The 17,615-nt window shown below is 43.1% G+C and overlaps 7 protein-coding genes across 7 annotated transcripts; 4 read left to right on the top strand and 3 right to left on the bottom strand.

Annotated features, from left to right (window-relative positions):
- The first annotated feature begins 8 nt into the window (after nt 1–8).
- V1516DRAFT_681101 (uncharacterized protein) lies at nt 9–3,112 on the top strand. Its single transcript, XM_066923197.1, has 2 exons — nt 9–344; nt 413–3,112. The coding sequence occupies exons 1-2, from the start codon at nt 134–136 to the stop codon at nt 2,986–2,988; spliced, it is 2,787 nt and encodes a 928-aa protein (XP_066775385.1). The 5' UTR covers nt 9–133; the 3' UTR covers nt 2,989–3,112.
- A 1,066-nt stretch (nt 3,113–4,178) lies between these two features.
- V1516DRAFT_628994 (myosin-1) lies at nt 4,179–8,369 on the bottom strand (the record flags this gene model as incomplete). The annotated part of the gene is made up of 5 exons (XM_066919867.1): nt 4,179–7,713; nt 7,766–7,848; nt 7,909–7,992; nt 8,077–8,094; nt 8,160–8,369. The coding sequence occupies 5 exons, from the start codon at nt 8,367–8,369 to the stop codon at nt 4,179–4,181; spliced, it is 3,930 nt and encodes a 1,309-aa protein (XP_066775384.1).
- Nucleotides 8,370–9,483: 1,114 nt separating this feature from the next.
- Nucleotides 9,484–10,214, top strand: V1516DRAFT_628890 (protein-tyrosine phosphatase; the record flags this gene model as incomplete). Its single annotated transcript, XM_066919864.1, has 5 exons — nt 9,484–9,647; nt 9,694–9,845; nt 9,893–9,983; nt 10,032–10,101; nt 10,149–10,214. The coding sequence occupies 5 exons, from the start codon at nt 9,484–9,486 to the stop codon at nt 10,212–10,214; spliced, it is 543 nt and encodes a 180-aa protein (XP_066775383.1).
- Nucleotides 10,215–10,478: 264 nt separating this feature from the next.
- On the top strand, nt 10,479–12,454 carry V1516DRAFT_656080 (isoprenoid synthase domain-containing protein). Its single transcript, XM_066920337.1, has 6 exons — nt 10,479–10,812; nt 10,898–11,039; nt 11,109–11,244; nt 11,296–11,581; nt 11,629–11,989; nt 12,044–12,454. Exons 1-6 carry the CDS (start codon nt 10,754–10,756, stop codon nt 12,308–12,310), a joined length of 1,251 nt encoding a protein of 416 aa, XP_066775382.1. The 5' UTR covers nt 10,479–10,753; the 3' UTR covers nt 12,311–12,454.
- On the bottom strand, nt 12,410–14,153 carry V1516DRAFT_681090 (PIG-M-domain-containing protein). The gene has a single exon (XM_066923196.1). The coding sequence runs from the start codon at nt 13,661–13,663 to the stop codon at nt 12,491–12,493; it is 1,173 nt and encodes a 390-aa protein (XP_066775381.1). The 5' UTR covers nt 13,664–14,153; the 3' UTR covers nt 12,410–12,490.
- Nucleotides 14,094–15,190, top strand: V1516DRAFT_681088 (E3 ubiquitin ligase SCF complex, Skp subunit). Its single transcript, XM_066923195.1, has 6 exons — nt 14,094–14,222; nt 14,282–14,357; nt 14,449–14,496; nt 14,546–14,583; nt 14,634–14,804; nt 14,858–15,190. The coding sequence occupies exons 2-6, from the start codon at nt 14,315–14,317 to the stop codon at nt 15,032–15,034; spliced, it is 477 nt and encodes a 158-aa protein (XP_066775380.1). The 5' UTR covers nt 14,094–14,222; nt 14,282–14,314; the 3' UTR covers nt 15,035–15,190.
- On the bottom strand, nt 15,139–16,147 carry V1516DRAFT_656072 (uncharacterized protein). Its single transcript, XM_066920336.1, has 3 exons — nt 15,657–16,147; nt 15,351–15,571; nt 15,139–15,301 (listed from the first exon to the last, which is right to left on the bottom strand). The coding sequence occupies exons 1-3, from the start codon at nt 16,006–16,008 to the stop codon at nt 15,182–15,184; spliced, it is 693 nt and encodes a 230-aa protein (XP_066775379.1). The 5' UTR covers nt 16,009–16,147; the 3' UTR covers nt 15,139–15,181.
- Between the last annotated feature and the right edge of the window lie 1,468 nt (nt 16,148–17,615).

Raw genomic sequence — 17,615 nt, 5'->3', positions numbered from 1 at the left:
AAAGCGGTCTAAGATTGACGATTTTTCCATATTCCGCAAGTAAAAGCACGGAGAGAAGAAATGTCAGTCTCCTTTATTATCTGAAATACTATTAGAATTTGATTTAGGACGTGGATCATGAATCTACGCCGAAATGGGCGAAATGAACAGCTCGTGCGCTTCTCAAAGCTCGAGTCGCTCACCGTCTTTCGCTCATCCTGAGAATTATAAGCCGAAAATCGAATTGTCGGCCTGCTCAATAGTCAACAATTGGAAAGAGCCGATTGATTTGACAGACGCGTCTGGTCTTGTCAATCAGATTCGGATAGCTGGAACTAGAATCTCTGATAATCCAGACAATGAAGGTATGTGCAATAGAGTTCCCAGCGGCTTCTCGAACAGTTCAACCCACGGCTAACACGTAATTCTTCAGATCTAATGATATTAAAAGAAGTTGTGTCTGATTCAATATTGAATCTGAAGATTGAAGTCCTCGAACCACCAGACTTAAGCAACTTGAAGATGCGAATCACTGTCGAGACAGAGTCTGCAGTGTATTATAGCTCAACTCCTAGCGCACAATATTCTTTAGTATGGTTCCGACTAATGGAGCTCAGCAAATTATATTTGTTTCTGGGCCGAAATAATCAGTACAAAGGAGGATTACTGAACCTGATGAACTCTTTCATTGACGAAAGTCAAATGAAGATCGACAAATCTGATTTCTTGTTTTCTTCGCGGTTTTTTATTTCACGCTGTTTGGCAAGTGATCCAGCAGGTCTAAAAAATACTGTTCTTGGGAAGCAGCTTCAATTTATTTTAAGATATGTGCATAAAAGTTACCATTCGGAATCTGTCAATAGGATATCCATATTTGCTGTCTCCTCGTTTGGCCCCGTTCCACATATTTTACTTCCTGTCAAGTCTCTAAGCAGAAAGCAGCGCAATTATGAATTGGCCCGACAATTATCGGACTCATCAGTTTTAAATTATCCTAACATTTCTGTGAGCGCAGCGTCTCGTTTATCAACCAGTGCATTTTCTGGTAAAATTGCAAGTTCAAAGCAAGTCACGACTTGCAAAGATCATATGGTTTTTTCTCCACACGCCGAGTTTGTATCTCTTTGTAGTCTTTCTCAGTCAAAATTTCAGAAGGAGAAGAAAGCTGGTTTAGATGTCACAGATAGTGGCTTGGAATTTGAAGCTGCTTCAGATTCCGATGAGGAAGTTGTGTTTTTGGGTTCTTCGTCAACTAAGATTGACTTAAAAGCCGCAAGCACTACGAAAAAAGCATGGAGGCCATTACGTTCTGCAAGACTTCTATCCTCCGATCGCAAACAAAAATTTGCGCTGCAGCTATGTACTTCAGGTAGCCTCAGTGCTCAGCAGACTTCTGCAGCAAATGCTAACGCCAGCAATTTGAACTTTGAGACTTCGATGTGTAATTCTGCCTCCAGATCAGACGCATTTTCCAAGAGCTTTGCGCGCAGATTTGGGGTCAAACCGTCTATGTCAAACCTGAACGCTAGATTACATGGTAATATTACATTTTCGAATGTTGATCATCCTGATTCGTTACCGCCAAAAGACTGTGCAAATAGCAAAAATGAGCATGAATATGATTACGATCATCAAGGAAGTCCTGAAGTCCTGAAGAACATAAATAACGAGTTGGAGCACGCAGATGTCTCACTTCCCACTGCTAGTCAGTTTGACAAACGCAAAGGTTCGGATATTAATGCCAGTGATCCCCCTTTAATTTCTGGTTCTAAGTTGAATAAAACGTCTGATCCTATGTCAAACGGTTGGATTGCGGGTCAATCTACGATTGCCCACTCTTCAAGTACTATGTTAGAAGACTCAGGTAGCAGTTCTCTTGATTTTTCTTCTCTGGATATAGGAACACTTAGCTATTCAGACTATCTGTTTAATTCTTCGAGGGATAATAAACTCAGATTAAAGGGAGCGGAGCCGTCAGTGAGTAAATCACAGTTTCATTCTGAGAACTTGGTGACTGGTCTTGTTGAAAACAAAACTATGCAAGCTCTTGAGGAAACAGAAGAACTTTTGGTAACGGCTTCAACTGCTGCTCCGTTTGAGGTTGTTATTGAAAGTGTTTCTCAGAGCCCATCTATCAATGGAATATCTATATATGCTGATGGAAAGCTTATAGAGCCTCTGGAAAATCACGTAATGGAGGCTGGACAGATAGAGAAACGGCCAGATGGGACCTTGAATGAAGATGAAGTAAGAGCTATGTCGACACATCAAGCTAGGCACATTGATTCAAATTTAGCGGCAACTGTCCCTCCCACGTTCGAACAAAGTACCGGGGAATATGCAGATCTGGAATCATCTTCACTAATTCGATTAGCCCCAAGTCAAAATCCGACTTGGCTTAATCGAGTGGCAAATCCTGTCGCTATTTCTAGATGCGATGTCAAGCGGAATCTCCAAATGCCAATTGCCGCAAACGGGGAGAGATTAGTGAAGAGACAAAGAGCCTGCGATGTCTCTATTGACTTTGGGAATCAACGCGATATAGCTGAAGATCAACTAAACGAATCTTACAGAACATTATTGGGAGACTCTGTTAATTGGATTTCTCTTGAATCTGAAACCAGTTTAACTTCATCATTAAGCAAGAAGATGGAATACACAGGGAAAGTATCAAATGTACCTCTGCGTGAGAGTTCATGTCTTGCGCCAATAGTGACCGTGAAACATTTGATTCCCACTCGGCAACCCTTTGCTCAAGATTCTACGTGGTATTGTGGCGTCAAGGGATGTAGTTTCTCGATTGTGGATAAGTCGGTCAAAGATTGGTTTTCTGTTGTGCAGAGACACATGCAGACCCATTTGAACCTCGTCGTCTCAGTACAGAATTTGAAGACGTCTGAGTCATCAAGATCAAAATCAGGAATTCCCATTTCGGTTAAAAATCGACGGAGTTTGCGATCACGAACAGCTGTAATGTCTAATCTTACAGAGGTTGAAAAACTGGAGTAAGTGTCTTCTACTTTGTCTATTGACAGTTTAGGAAAGCTAATTTGGAGTTAGTGCGTTGATAGATAGACTTGACGATGAAGCTGAATCCTATCAGGTGTTTGGCGAGGAGTTTCAGGTGTAATATGTATGTATTATAGTTAAAAGTTATTGACTTCTGCTTTGTGTAGATGTAAATTTTATACTCAGAAATCTTTTAATTTTCAGACTGATGAGCAATAGTATTTCATCTAGATGATTTAATTTCGTCTCTGATTTAACTACGACTACAGTGAAATGTTGAATTTAAGTAAGTCTTTTGGAACTACTTTTCTATATAGATGGAATTGCAAATTTAGCAGTCATGTATCAGATACACTTTGAATTGAGTCGGCGATCTCTCTCTATTACTCACAAGCTATCAACATCGCTGCACTGAGCAGCCCTAGATAACATAAATATCCTTGGAAATAGCCTAGCGCTACATGTGATTAAAATCTATCATACATAGAAGGGACCATGGTAACTGATAATTTGGTCGAGATACGATGTAGTTTTATATTTAGAAAAGGACATGTTCGTAGATAGTGGTGACCTATTGCTCTTCGATCGCGAGTCTATCATTATCCAGAATCCTGCCTTGAATCTCTTCAAAGAGCATGGATCGGCGGCATGCAAAGACTTGATTAAGAATTATATACACATATCCTGGAACTAGGAGCTCTAATGTTTAATTTGCTCTGTTTTTTATTCTTATATCTCTGGCCTACGAAATTTCCAGCCAGCATAGTTCTTTCAACTTCGGTTCCGACATGCAATTAAAAAGCAAAAATTTGAAAAGTGCTTCCCAATTTTGGAGAAGCAAATTATTGCATCGTTCTTTGGTATATCTAACAAGCTAGATACCTATTTTTAGCCCGTTCTTCTCCACAAAGCTCAGTTTAGAATCATTCATTTCATCGCTCGCAGCTTTTGAGCGTTTACCTATCGGCGAAGTTCGTTTCTTGCTTCAGACGTTTGCAGGACAAAATGTAAAAAGTACAAAAACAAACTACACGTAAAATAAATAAAAAGCGAAACAAAAATCAAAGTTCAAATAAAAAAGAAATACAGCGAACATCTAGTAAAAATAATTGCGAGATCAATCAACAAATGGCCTGATACATGACTACTAGATCCAAAAATAACAACAAGAACATATAAAGAAATGCACATCACCAGTCATCATCGTCTTCATCATCGCTATCTCTCATTCGCCGACTAATTTTCTGTAACGCTTCTTCTAATGATGGTCCGCTAGATACCGGAGTCGTAGCCGCAGGCTGCTGGTAAGCTGCTGCTGCTACTGCAGTATTTTGCTGACTGTATCCATTTCCATTTGTCGCAGCTGCGTAGCCGTTAGCCTGGGCTAAGGGAGGAGCAGGCGGCGCAACTACTTGAGCGGCAGACGAAGCAGGAACAACAACTTCTTCCAGGTAAGATGCAGGAGTCCATCCTTCGAAACTAGAGCCGGGCTTCTTTGCTAGGTACCAGCCGTTTCCCTCCTTATTTAAAACAATCACGATTTCATCTTTCTGAATAGTGAGTTGGTTCGATCCTTGCGCTTGGAAATCAAACAATGCCTTGTAAGTTGGCTCTGCAGGGACTGGTGGTTGCACTGCTTGTGGAGGGGGAGGAGGAGGCGGTGGCTTCGAAGCTGTAGAGACGGCAGACTCGGTACGAGCATGCCGAGCAGGAGAGGTTACAGCAGGGGTTACACTAGTAACATTAACAGAAGCAGCTGCAGGAACGGGAATAGGTCGTTGCGCAACCGCCGGCTTCGGGGCGGAAGGACGCTGGGGTTGAGCTGTACGAGTTGATGCTCCATTAGTAGCCGCAACCGCTGCCGCAACCGCTGCGGATGATGCGGCCTGAGTATTTCTGGACGGCGATTGAGGGGATTGAGGTTGTGCGCTGAAGCCAGGTCTGGTAGCCACTCCATTTCGAGAAGGCGGAGCTGGAGCCGGTCCTCGATTAGCTCGATTAATAGGAACTGCAGCGGCAGCAGTAGGTTGAGCAGCTGGTGTGGGAGTAGGTTGAGCAGCTGGTGTGGGAGTAGGTTGCGGAGGTGTAGCTTGTGTTTGCGGCGTTGAGAGCTCAAACCCAGGAGGAGCGCGACCACCGCCAGGACGAAGAAGCTTACCGCTAGTTATTGGACGAGCAGCCTTGGTATTCTTCCGAGGTGGATTTGGTCGCGACACACTATTGGCTGGCAGGCCGGGTGGTACCCGAACAGTTCCACTCTTATAGACATCATCTCGAGGGACACTGGTGTCCTTTTGAAATTTGACTACTGTTTTCTTGTTCGGTTTCTTGTTATATTCAACCGTTGTGTTGATCTTGATCTGTGTGGATGGCGACGCCATCTTTAATCGAGTTATTAATTCAGTCTTGAAAACACACCAGATTAGTGGATCAGGCTCGCTTTGAGAATTCACATTGACAGCAACCCAATCGTCTCGTAAATTGGAGAGTTGGACAGACTTGATTTGACCAAGTGGAATAGCTCGTTCAGTCTGAATTACCAGCTGTCGGTTCAAAATTGATTCCGAAATCAGATAAAGGGCTTTAGACGTCAAGACTATAACTCTGGGCATTCTGATACTAGTTCGACCAAGCTTTGCAATAAGTTGCTCTCCACGACAAGAAAAATGGATCATCTCGGAGCTGGCGATACTCGCTCCATTTCTAATAAATTCTCCTTGTCCCCCTGAGTTTCCAATACCAATGTAATCGGCCATGAAACGTCGGGAGCCGATAATCGACATGCTACGACGTTCCTTGCGATTGGCCAACAACGTGTGTCCATAATCCCGAGTCTGAACATACTGATTTGTTCCGTTGACACGTCGCCAGGCACGCTGAATACGGATGGCACATTCGGTTCGATACCGCAGAACATTTCTCCACGCCCGTTGAATACGAACCGCCATATTATGCCAATAGCGATCTCTCATGTGCTCGAGAGCAAATAAAGTTTCAGGCGTCTTGATGAATGCCTTCGTAGTTCCCATCTGGAATTCATCATTGGGAACTGCAGCATCTTTCAAAATCTGGAGTACTGCTGAGCGAGCATCACCTTGCCAAATATATTCACCAGCATAAGAAGTTTTGGGTGATAGGAGATAGAATTGTTCAGCAAACTTTTCAAAAGTTTGTCTATAAGCAAAACCAGCGCGACGAATCCTAACGTTCTCTTGAAGACCAAGATACTTAATTTGATGTAAAACAGCCTTATCATCATAATCAGTCGGAGATTTTGTCTGATTAGGCTTAATCGTTCGGATGTACGAAGGTTGGCAGTTCATTAAGGTAGTAACCAAATCGTTTGCAGAAATTTTGATCTTATCGCTCGCCGTTGGCGGTCGTCGTTTGGAGTCATGATCAACTTGAGCTGGGAATAAAGTCTTGAGAAATGGATTGCCAGTCTTGTTCAACAGCTCTAATAGATCTTTCAGCATTTGATCCTTGTTCTTATCAGTCATACCGTCAATACGATACATGACATCACCTGCATAATGCTTGACAATGAATTTCCCCTGTCGCTGTTCGAAATGAGGATTAGATGCAACTAGCGAAAGCCGCTGAGCAAAAGATTGATCTGCCGCACCTGAATCAGCATGAGCAGTAGCAACAGCGTCATTAAGTGCCGCAAAAATGCCGGGAGGTCTTTTTTCCTCAATTAAATCGCACACAATTTTGTTGTTGAAGTAGTTGATAGGGGACCATTTGATTTGTTCACGAACATACTCTTCTTGCTCGGTTTTAAGTGTCAACTGGATGAAAATTTGCTGCAATTTTTCATTAACATAGTTGATGCAAAGCTGCTCGAAAGAGTTGTTTTCAAAAATTTCGAATCCATAGATATCTAAAATGCCAATAGTACGTGCAGCTTGTCCACGCGTGACCATAGATTGGTTAACGCGATCAACAATCCAGTCGAACAAATTCGAATATACACCCTTTGCAAGCGCATCACGAACTGCACGAGCCTGTGTAATATTCAAAGGCACTTCATAGACGGAACCTCGGCGACCACCTCGGCTTGTCTCCACAATTCTGTTAGTCATTGCCTTTTCAACAGATGGAGCATCAACAGCCATTAGATATGCGACGAAATTAGTCACTGAACCATCACGTACAGCCGCGTTGCCTTCCGAGTTTTCAATAAAATCGATGTTTCCAATCCACAATATTAGAGCAAGAATCTTGAATATATTATCTTGCTCGTGTTCATGTAGACCAATAACTTCCATAGCCTTCAAGGTCTCTTTGAAATCGTCAAGATCATCGATACCTTCAACAGAGGTACATTTCGACATTGATGTATAGATATAGCTCTCAGGAGGCTGTACCCCCAACTGCTCACGATATTTGGTCGAAGCACCTTTGGTGAATTGATAAAAAATATGAAAATTGCGCTCATTTTGGATCTGGCCAACAACACGGTTTTTCTCCAAAAGGTAATTAGTGATGTTCGCACCAACAGGTTCTGCGACTTCATTGAACTGAATCTGAAGATATTTTCCGTGCCGAGAGGAATTGTTGTTGCGGAGTGTTTTTGCACAACCAAAGGATTCTAGTAATGGATTTGTAGCCAAAACCATATCCTTGATCTCTTGGATGGAGGAGGAGGAATTACCGGAAACAGAGGCAATATATTGCATGATACGCTTAGCAGCTTCCGTTTTACCGGCACCAGATTCACCACTAGAGAGGAAATGTCAGAAAATTAGAATGGTTAGGCAGTTCGAACACATACGAGATGATTACGCATTGATTTTCCTTGTAGGACTTCATCTGGTAATATGAAGCTTCTGCTATGGCAAAGACATGAGGAGGGGTCTAAAGATTAGCTAGTTAGAATTGCAAATATGAGCAAATCGAATTAGGCAATGGGCTAACCTCTAAACGGTTCTTTCCCCTGTAGGACTCGAGAATCGCCTCGGTGTAGATACCGAGGTCTCGGAAAGGATTTACAGAAATCAGCTGGAATAGGAAGTTAGTAGAATGATCGGTAAGGTGAGCACCACATATTCGATGGACTCAAAAACATTTAAAATAATTGCATACCACATGGCCGATGTAAGTCTATCGAATCAGTCAGCATTAAAGGAACAATAAACGAGGCGGAGTCCAATGACGAAGAAACTTACATAGATCAAAGCATTCTGAAACCTCTTTTTGAGATTATCGTTGATAGCATCTTCCGACACTTTGGACAGAAGGGTAAGATCAGATACACCAACTTGTTTGGGTTTAGAGATATCGAATGTGGCCTTTTTAACACCATTGCGTTTCGCAGGTTGCTGAGCCGGGGTTGAGTTCTGCGCCTTGCTCCGGCCTGCACGTTTTGTGATGGCCATTTCGAGCAGAAACCAGAGAATTCAAGCAAACAGAAACGAAAACGAGAGTAAATGAAAAATAAGCAATTGATTGAAGTCGAGGACGTGTGCAATTACCAAAAGACACCTCGAAACAGAGAGTCTCTTGGTCAACATGACGATGTCTGGGAAGCAGCAACAATTGGCCCGGCCACTGCCAATCCCAGTGGGAGTGCGCTGGACTGCTCAGCGTAAGGCGTTGGTGTAAATTGTTATGGGGATTGATGCGCGGCAAATTCGATGAATTGATCACAAGTTTGTCCGTGTGGGTTGCCCAAGATAGTTGAACTGATTGTACCCGTCCTTGCCGAGGGCATTTAATGTCCACGTGCCGTCGCCAGCAAAGGGATTTCTGATGGTAATCTGAACCTAGCAGGCCAGTAGGTTAACTGTTTTATCTGCTTGTGACCAGCCGTCCGATTTTGAGAAGAGCTTCGATGCATACGCAATTTGCATGCTAGCTGGGAGTTTTACGTCGAATTCTGCGTCTTTCTGGGGCTCATAGAGGCTGCACGAGCTAGCCATGTCTTCCAAGTCAAAGTCCTCTAAGCCGGATCCGAACGTATTTGAGGTCAAATTGAACCGGCCAGGCGAACAGGAACTCGACGATGCACTCGAAGAAGAAATTCGAAGAAAACAAATCGAGTCGCAGTTGCTACTGAGTGGGTCACCGCTTTCTCCTCCGCCATTGAGACCTTTGACGGTCAATGATCCAGAGTACGGCTCAGAAGACCCGCGAGCATTTGATCACAACTATGGACTAGTAGATGTGAACGCTGAACCAGAGGGCATAGAAGACGATCTGCAAGTATATTACGATCCCACAGCTGCTTCTCCTCCTTCGACGCCCTTTGCGGTCGATGACACTACGCAGAATGGATCTGACGCATCGTCTCAGACCAATATGTTTTATAAGAACTCTGCCGCCTCCCATTCGGATGGGATGAGCTATTCTTCTCGAGACCATTTTGTAGCGACTTCAGGAAAATCATATCATGAGAGCAACAATCTCAATAATAATTTCAACAACAGCAACACTTCACGCAACCCCCCTCACAGTAATAACAGCGTCGCTGAGTATGTGCCCAGTAGTCGCATGTCAGCTATCAGTTCAACAGCAAATTTCTTCGACCGTCCGGAACGGAAGTTATTAGTTCCTCCACTGAACTTCGCTATGGTTGCATCCGGAATTTATAGAAGTGGGCATCCACTACCTATTAATTTCCCATTTCTTGAGAAATTAAAGTTGAAGTCGATAATGTAAGTTGACTATTGCTGTATTGAGAACTATTAATCTGAGTGACAGATATCTTGACGAAGGAGATTTACGAAAAGTAAATGTGGATTGGGCGCAGAAAAACAATGTTAAACTGTTCCACTTTCGAATGGAGAACTGCAAGTTGCCATTTGTTGAGAACGATCCAAAGGCTATAACAGATGCGTTACAAGTTGTTTTGGGTATGTTTTAAGAAAATTCATTGGTTGAAAATAGCTAATATAAAAAGATTCACGGAATTTTCCTATTCTGATGTTTTCCAACAAAGGCAAGCATCGTGTTGGTGTATTAGTAGGAGCAATGAGGAAGATATTGCAAAAGTATAATTAGTCTGTTTCTGTTTCAGGGTCTGAAATTGACATTTTCAGATGGAGCTTAGCGAGCATATTTGACGAGTATGGCCAGTTTGCAGCAGGGAAGGAGGACAGCGATATAGAGGTAAGCTTTCTGAATGACACTAGGCCACAAAACTAATATTGCCATAGTTTATCGAAATTTTTGACGCGCATTTACAATACGATCCTCGGCATGCTCCCTCTTGGTTGCGATAGCAGTAATTCACTTCATTGCACTACAGTAATTTGGAGATCATAGTAATCCTGAAAATGTGAAGTCGATATTGTTCAGAAAACCTAGATCGATAAATCGGGATCAATATCCAGGGTCGGTCAATTTAGCGCACCTGTCAACTGCCGCCGTTCTTAACCAACCGTCATCCTGAAATACGAGCTATACTGTCCCTCGTATCCCAATTTATACGACGACATGTTCAGCTCATATCCAGTAGAACTTTTAGAAATAAACTACAGAAAACAAACAAATAATAGCCATAACAGTCTACACAAAGCAGACAAAGCAGACAAAGTGCGAACACGAGCCTCTCCGAACGCGAACTCGAGGATCGGCCCGTACCCTCACAGCAAGACCCTCAGCGTAGATTACCAAACGCTATCGCAGGTAGTCAGTAGAAGTTACGCCGTACGGTATAAATACACGCCAGAAGCAAAAGCGGAGAAATAAGCGTGCTGTTCCAGTCACTTTATTTGGGGTCAATTGGCTTTTCAAAGCGGCGATTTAGTTGAGTAGAACAATGTCGAAATATCTCCAATTGCTACTTCATCCGTCTGAGTTGCGGGCTATTTCGCAATGGTAAGTGTGTGTTTTTTTCATTTTGTAGCGTCAGAGATGGTCGAAGTAAGAAGAAGTCGCTAACGAAGGCTTGCTTTAAAATTAGGGCGATTTGGCATGATCCAGTGTTCCCTCGGGATTTGGATAAAGAGTCGGACAATCAAAAGCGCTGCTATGAGCTGCTCAAGCTGACCTCGAGAAGTTTCGCAGCTGTGATTGAGGAACTGTCTCCAGAACTACGCGTCGCGGTATGTACCTGGGTGTTTTAAATTTTGGCTCTGCTAGAAGTACATGGATTCTAATTTGTAACTTTTTAGACTATGCTTTTTTATTTAATTTTGCGAGGACTCGATACAATTGAGGATGATATGACGATTCCCAACCCCGTCAAGCTACCGATTCTACGATCCTTTTATGAAAAGCTTGACCAAAAGGGATGGACGTTCAATGACAGTAAGTATTTAAAATAACTTTTCGTAGAATTATAGCAATAACATGAACAAGGCAAAGAGAAAGACCGGGTCGTGCTCGAAGAGTTTGACAAGATCATTGATGAATTTTCGCTACTGGCAGATAATTATAAATTGATTATCAAGGACATTACCAAGGAAATGGGTCATGGCATGGCGTTGTATTGTGAGGACGAAGATTTCAACAAAAAGGGGGTTGACACGATCAAAGATTACAATCTTTATTGCCATTATGTTGCCGGCATTGTTGGAGAAGGTTTGACCCGCCTTGGAGTAGCCGGTAATTTGATCAAGCCTCAGATTATGCAGGATCCAGAGTTGTATGTGATATGCGACGCATTGTGTGAATAAAACTGACGTGACACAGATGGGAGTCTATGGGGTTGTTTTTACAGAAAACAAACATCATTCGAGACTACTATGAGGATCTTTGTGATAACCGACGATTTTGGCCGAAAGAAATTTGGTCGAAGTATGGAAATTCTTTAGATGATTTTGCTAAGCCCGAAAATGAACAGGCTGGATTAGCATGCTTAGATGAAATGGTTGCGGATGCCCTCGAGCATATTCCCGGGTTGATGTTTTATCTTGCCGGGATCAAAGAACAGTCGATGTTCAATTTCTGCACGATTCCACAAGTGATGGCAATCGCTACACTGGAGTTAGTGTATAAGAATAAGAACGTTTTCAGTAAGAACGTTAAGATTCGAAAGGGACTTGCGTGTAAGGTAAGTTTTTGCAAAATCTTCCCAGATTAATAATAGGTTTCTAATGAGTTTCAGCTCATGCTGCAAGCATCCAACATCCAAGCGACCTACGGCATTTTCCAAGAATACTGCCATAAAATACAGATGCGCAATTCGCCGCGCGACTCGACATACGTGCGGATCAGTATGGCTTGCGCTAAAGTTGATCAATTTACAGAGACCGTGTTCCCTACCAAGATCTCTGCCGAGGAGCTACAGCAGAAAGAACAGGCGACATTTGTTACGTATATCTCATTATGTGTTGTTGGCGGTCTTTTAGCCTACTTTATTATTTTTGTATGATTTTTTGTGTTTCATATGTTTCTTATTTTGTGACTTGTGATCTGATGTAGTTTTATGTTGATGCATGTGTATGTGACGTATGCATAAATTTTGACCAAGTTGGATGAATACGTAATTAAATATATTTCGAATTATAATTTTTAATTTACAAAAGCGTAGAGGTGAAAGCAAACACCGGACTCAAATATCGTCGATGGCAATACCCAAGATCCAAATATTGACGACGAAAAAAATTAAGGTGGCTGCCAGAATACCGGGTACAAAAGTAGATCTGTTCAAGTATTCGAGTTCGTAACCTTGTTGAAGCCAGAGTGCCTGCGCGAGAGTCCATAATAAAAGGGCTCCCACTCCGAGGTGCTTATTGCGGAGCATGGATGAAGATGGAAGGTAGAAAGGAAGTAGTACAAGGTACCACATGAAGTATTGGCTCGTGCAAACTTTGTTGAAAGTGACAAAAGCGAAGGTCTGGACGAACATTGATTTTGCGAGATCTTTTTTGGCGAGCATGAATGGTAGAAATACTCCAGAGATGAATAGTTGGGGTATGAATGCAAGAGACGGGTAAGGCGACTTATGGACGACGTTGGGTGACGAAGAAATATATAAAAGAATGTTATACGGAGAAAAATTGTGGCGATGGTCAGACCGCGAAAGATGGTGAAGATAAGTGTGTAATAAAAATGGCTCTCCGTAGATGTAATACATCGCACCGGTAAACAGAGAGAAGGATGAGAGGCAGGCAAGACCAAAGTAGACGCGATCTTTGTTCACCCATTTAAGCAGGCCGGTACCGAGAAGTTTTGGGCTAGAATCGAGAGCCCAAAGAATTGATGGAATGTATATTACGGGATAGATCTTAAAATGGACCGAGTATCCAGCTAGCAAACCAGCTAGGACGATCTTACGCTCGTACACGGCCCATAATAGAGCTATGACAAGAGCTCCCAGAAGTCCTTCTGAACTACCGCGAGTGCTGATGGTTGCAACCATGGGATTTAGGAGCCAAACAGATGCGAATTTCAGAGCGCGAGATTCTTCCATGCCTCGGATCTGAAAAATACGGAGCATCAGCCAGCCAGCAACAATATCGCCTAACGCAAACAGGAGCTTGCCAAACCAAAAGTATGTCGTCGTCGGAAGTAGCAGCCAGGCGAGAATAGGTGTGTAACGGTAGGTAGCACGGTCATATGGCGAGCCTCCTTGAGCAGTAAACTTAGCTGCATCAGTGAAAACAAAGTAGTCGATATCAGTGAACCGGATCTCGGCTGTCGCATCCTGGTATACCCCGTAGAAGAAGAATCCGACTCGAATCAGAGCTGCTGATGCCAGTAGGCTAGAAGTAGATAGTCGCATTCTGATAGAGCGGTTATCATCTATTGATTAACGTATTGGATTGATCGTGTAATTCAGTTCTGATTATTTATTGAATATGGACTAATATCTTTGATCAAATATTGTTCAAATCAAATATTGGACCAACTTCTGCTTGTGGACAAACAGCCAGCCAACGCAACAGCAGTTACCAAGCAGAATGGGTCTGCGTACAACTGACTTTTGACGCCAATTGAATCAGAAATGCAAGTACAGTCCGATATATTTAAAAGATGAGCGTTATCAATAGTAGTAATAATGATATGGATAAATGAAAGAATATGAAAAACCACCGAGGCCTGGCATACGTACTGTAATTTCGAACCAGAGCAGATGTCTAGGTTTAGGGACTTGACTAAGGGAGCGTGGACGAGATCGATCACTCTTGCGATTTATGACTTTAATTTAGTTGGTGACTTAAAGAGACTTTGATTGAGTTTCAATTAAATCCTTTAAGAGTGAATAGTTGTAGTCCATTAATTTGATAGAATACTTCTAGCTGACAACAGATACAAGAAAGTTGACGATTCTTATCGACTTAGTAAGTCCATCTATCCTTCGTTGGAATTTACAGAATGCACGAACTAATTTCCTGGACAGATTTTTCACACCAAACAAAAAAAAATATAGAAAATGGTTAAACTCACTTCTTCCGATGGGGAGGTTTTCACTGTTGGTACGTTTATTTGAATTCTGATTGATGCTCTCGGATATCAGTTTTCCTCGGTTATTTTATGTGGAGTGGTTTGAAACTGATCGTATCTTAGACAAGGAAGTCGCCGAACGCTCGATTTTGATTAAAAACATGATAGAGGGTAAGCTTATTTTTCTTTCATTTGATAGTTGATAACTAATTCATACTAGATGTCAGTGATGCAAGCACTGAGATTCCAATTCCAAATGTAAGACAGCCGATCAGAGACAGTCACTATATTGCTAACTTCCGATGCAGGTTACGGCCAACGTGCTGAAAAAAGTCCTTGAATGGTGCGAGCATCACAAGTCCGATCCTGCTGTGACGGCAGAAGACGAGACCGATGCACGTAAAAAGTCGACAGACATCGACGAGTGGGATCAGAAGTTTATGCAAGTTGACCAGGAAATGCTTTTCGAAATCATTTTGGTATGTTGTGGAATTGTTTTTGTTCAAAGTGAGTACGCGGTCTAACAACGAAGGCGGCTAATTACTTGGACATAAAGGCTCTACTAGAAGTAGGATGCAAAACTGTGGCCAACATGATAAAAGGAAAGGGTCCTGAGGAGATCCGCCGTCAATTCAACATTACAAACGATTTCACTCCCGAAGAGGAAGCTCAGATCAGAAGAGACAATGAATGGGCGGAGGACAAATAAACAAATGGTAGTGGAAGAATGGTGCCGATTGGATTGTGTAAGTCTGTACGTGTGTATGTTGTGTTTTTTGTAGCTACGATATTATGCCGTAGCCAAGTTGGTATGGCAAATCAGCCTAAATTAGATTTGCTGTTCTAATATATTAATCTAATCTGAGCCATACTTCTTGATAGCCCACTCTAGAAAGGTTGGCACGTCTTCAGTAACGATTTTGACAAACACATAGTCCTGGATAAATGCCGGTAGCAAGGCCATTTTTTCATCGCTCTGTTCAACTGTTAGCACTATATCGAAGTAAATGAACAGACATGCATACCGTAACTGCAAGCGTCCATTTGATCTTCCCGTCATCAAGAACTTTGACATGTTCGATAGACGCATACCGAGCGCTGGAATGACCAGAATATACCTTCCGTGTAGAAGGCAAGGAGATGATATAAAACTCTTTAATGTCTGGGTCCGGTTGAGTAGCCAGTAAATATTCAGGAGAGTCGCGAGGATTCATAAACATAGGCACTTTGAAGACCACATGGACACCTAAATCCAAGTTAGAAAGCCAGAAACAAGTCAAGGAAGCACCGAAATGCCATCACGCCGCAATATGGAAGTGCCGAAAACTCACCTGTCCAGTCGTCACGTTCGGTTTGAAAATAGTCAAACTTCTCCATGTTGAATATATATTCTGTCTCGTTCTCTGTATGGTTTTCTAGCAGGCCCTTGACAAACAAGTCCCAAGAGATGTTATCACCACCACCGCCATGGATAGATATACGAGCAAACCATTTGCTCGAACTGCCGTCCGCATTGGCATACACATGCGAATAGGTTTGCACTTTGTACTTGTTGTATACGGCGCCTTTTTTCCACACTTTTTCGATATCGTCCAAAATTGGTTTCGCACTGGCAATGGCCGTCGCAGCTTTAGGAATTCCAGATGTGTCTAGTGGATGCGCGGTGTAGATAAACTCTGTCATCGTGAAGTAGAATAATTTGAGGAGGTTCAATTCGGTTCAAACTTGTAAAATGAATACAAGTCTTAGCGGTCTAACAATACTAGCATCCAAACGTATTCAAATAGCCATATTCGCATATTCTTATTAAGATCGCCTGTCCTCGCCAGTCGAGACTATCGCACCCTCTCAACCTTAACGACAACCGTACGATAGCACGACCTTTGGAACAAGGGTCTAGTGCTTCAGTAATACAAGGGCTTGGTGGTGCGGCGGGTAGACGTGGCGGGCATACGAGGCAGGGCCATCGAACGATGAGCTGGGAATTGGGACTGGGAACATTCTTGCCACCGAGATTAGCTTGAAGGTGTTGAAAGCAGAGAGCCAGAAGAGGAACTAGAGAGAACTAAGAGTGGAGAACTACAGATGTAAGAGATAAAAATATTAGCATATAGTATTAGTTATATTATAGTAGCATGCGACGCGCGCCCTGCGCTAATCGAATAAATTATAGCAATAACAGACGCCAACCATAGAATCAATCAACCCAATCCTAGTCCAAATCCAAACAAACCGAGTCCTAAACCAAAAGACTGGCCGCGGAAATTCGTATGTATATAGTATATGTATAATGATAGTGCAACTTCGTGCTGCCTAACTACTCTCCACTGAATCGCGGAAGGTGTCCTACCGCAAGCCGACCAACAACAGCACCAGGCATGTTGTCTCAAAAGTAAAGGTGATGCCAAAGTCGCGCGCCTAGAAGGCATGAGCAACAACAGCGCGAGTCGGGATCACGCGCACGGCAGGAACAGGCGACACTGAGCGGGTCTTGGGAGGCGAAGAGGAGAGGATCACGTCGCCGCCCTCGAATCCAGAATGATCTGGTAGGAGATGGTACTGTTCCTCGTAGACGCGATGCATAGCACGCTCGCCGTTCGACTTTTCGGCTGCACGAGCGAACACGCATGAGTCACCGGCACATCCGCACTTGAGACGATGTGAAGCGTCAGTAGTGCTGTCGGACATGATCAAGGTAGGATGCTGGACAGGAACGGACGGGCTCGCTGTCTTGCCAACAGGAGGGATGTATACGTTGTTGTAGAAATCTGTGATTCGCGAAGAGTCCATGACATGTATGTGAATGTGTATGTGTGCCTGTGCACTAATGCTGAATGAATTAAAAATCTGCAAGTCTGAAGAGACGAATCAGAAGAATAAGGACGTAGATATAAAGAATATCTATCTAATTATAAGATATAGTCTATGACTCTTGCAAGTACGTGTTCTTTAAAAGACAGAACTGCTTGGTTTTATAGACATCCGACCCTGCCAGACATGGATCGCCTTCTGTGGCAGTGGCCGTGGCAGTGATGCCTATTTTGAGTGTTTGTGCGCAGACTGCGGCTTGGTCAGGTGGCAAAGCAGATGTGCGTGTGCAAGTTGCAACGGTGCACTGCCACGAGCTGCTTGTTCGGGGGGCTGAGAGGTTGGGCTGTGGCCAGCCAAGCGGGCCTAAGAGGGTCGATGCGCAGCCACATCCAAAATAGGTAGAGAAATGACAACATTTTCTATGTGTTGCCAGAGGTGTATTGCTATTGTGCGTACGCTGATGCTGCTACTGTTACATT

Source organism: Lipomyces oligophaga (assembly GCF_038497815.1).
Source record: "Lipomyces oligophaga strain CBS 7107 unplaced genomic scaffold V1516scaffold_8, whole genome shotgun sequence".
In the NCBI taxonomy this organism is placed as follows: domain Eukaryota; kingdom Fungi; phylum Ascomycota; class Lipomycetes; order Lipomycetales; family Lipomycetaceae; genus Lipomyces; species [Lipomyces] oligophaga.
Note: the sequence above shows the minus strand (reverse complement) of the source record. Positions and strands in the feature narration are given on the sequence as shown.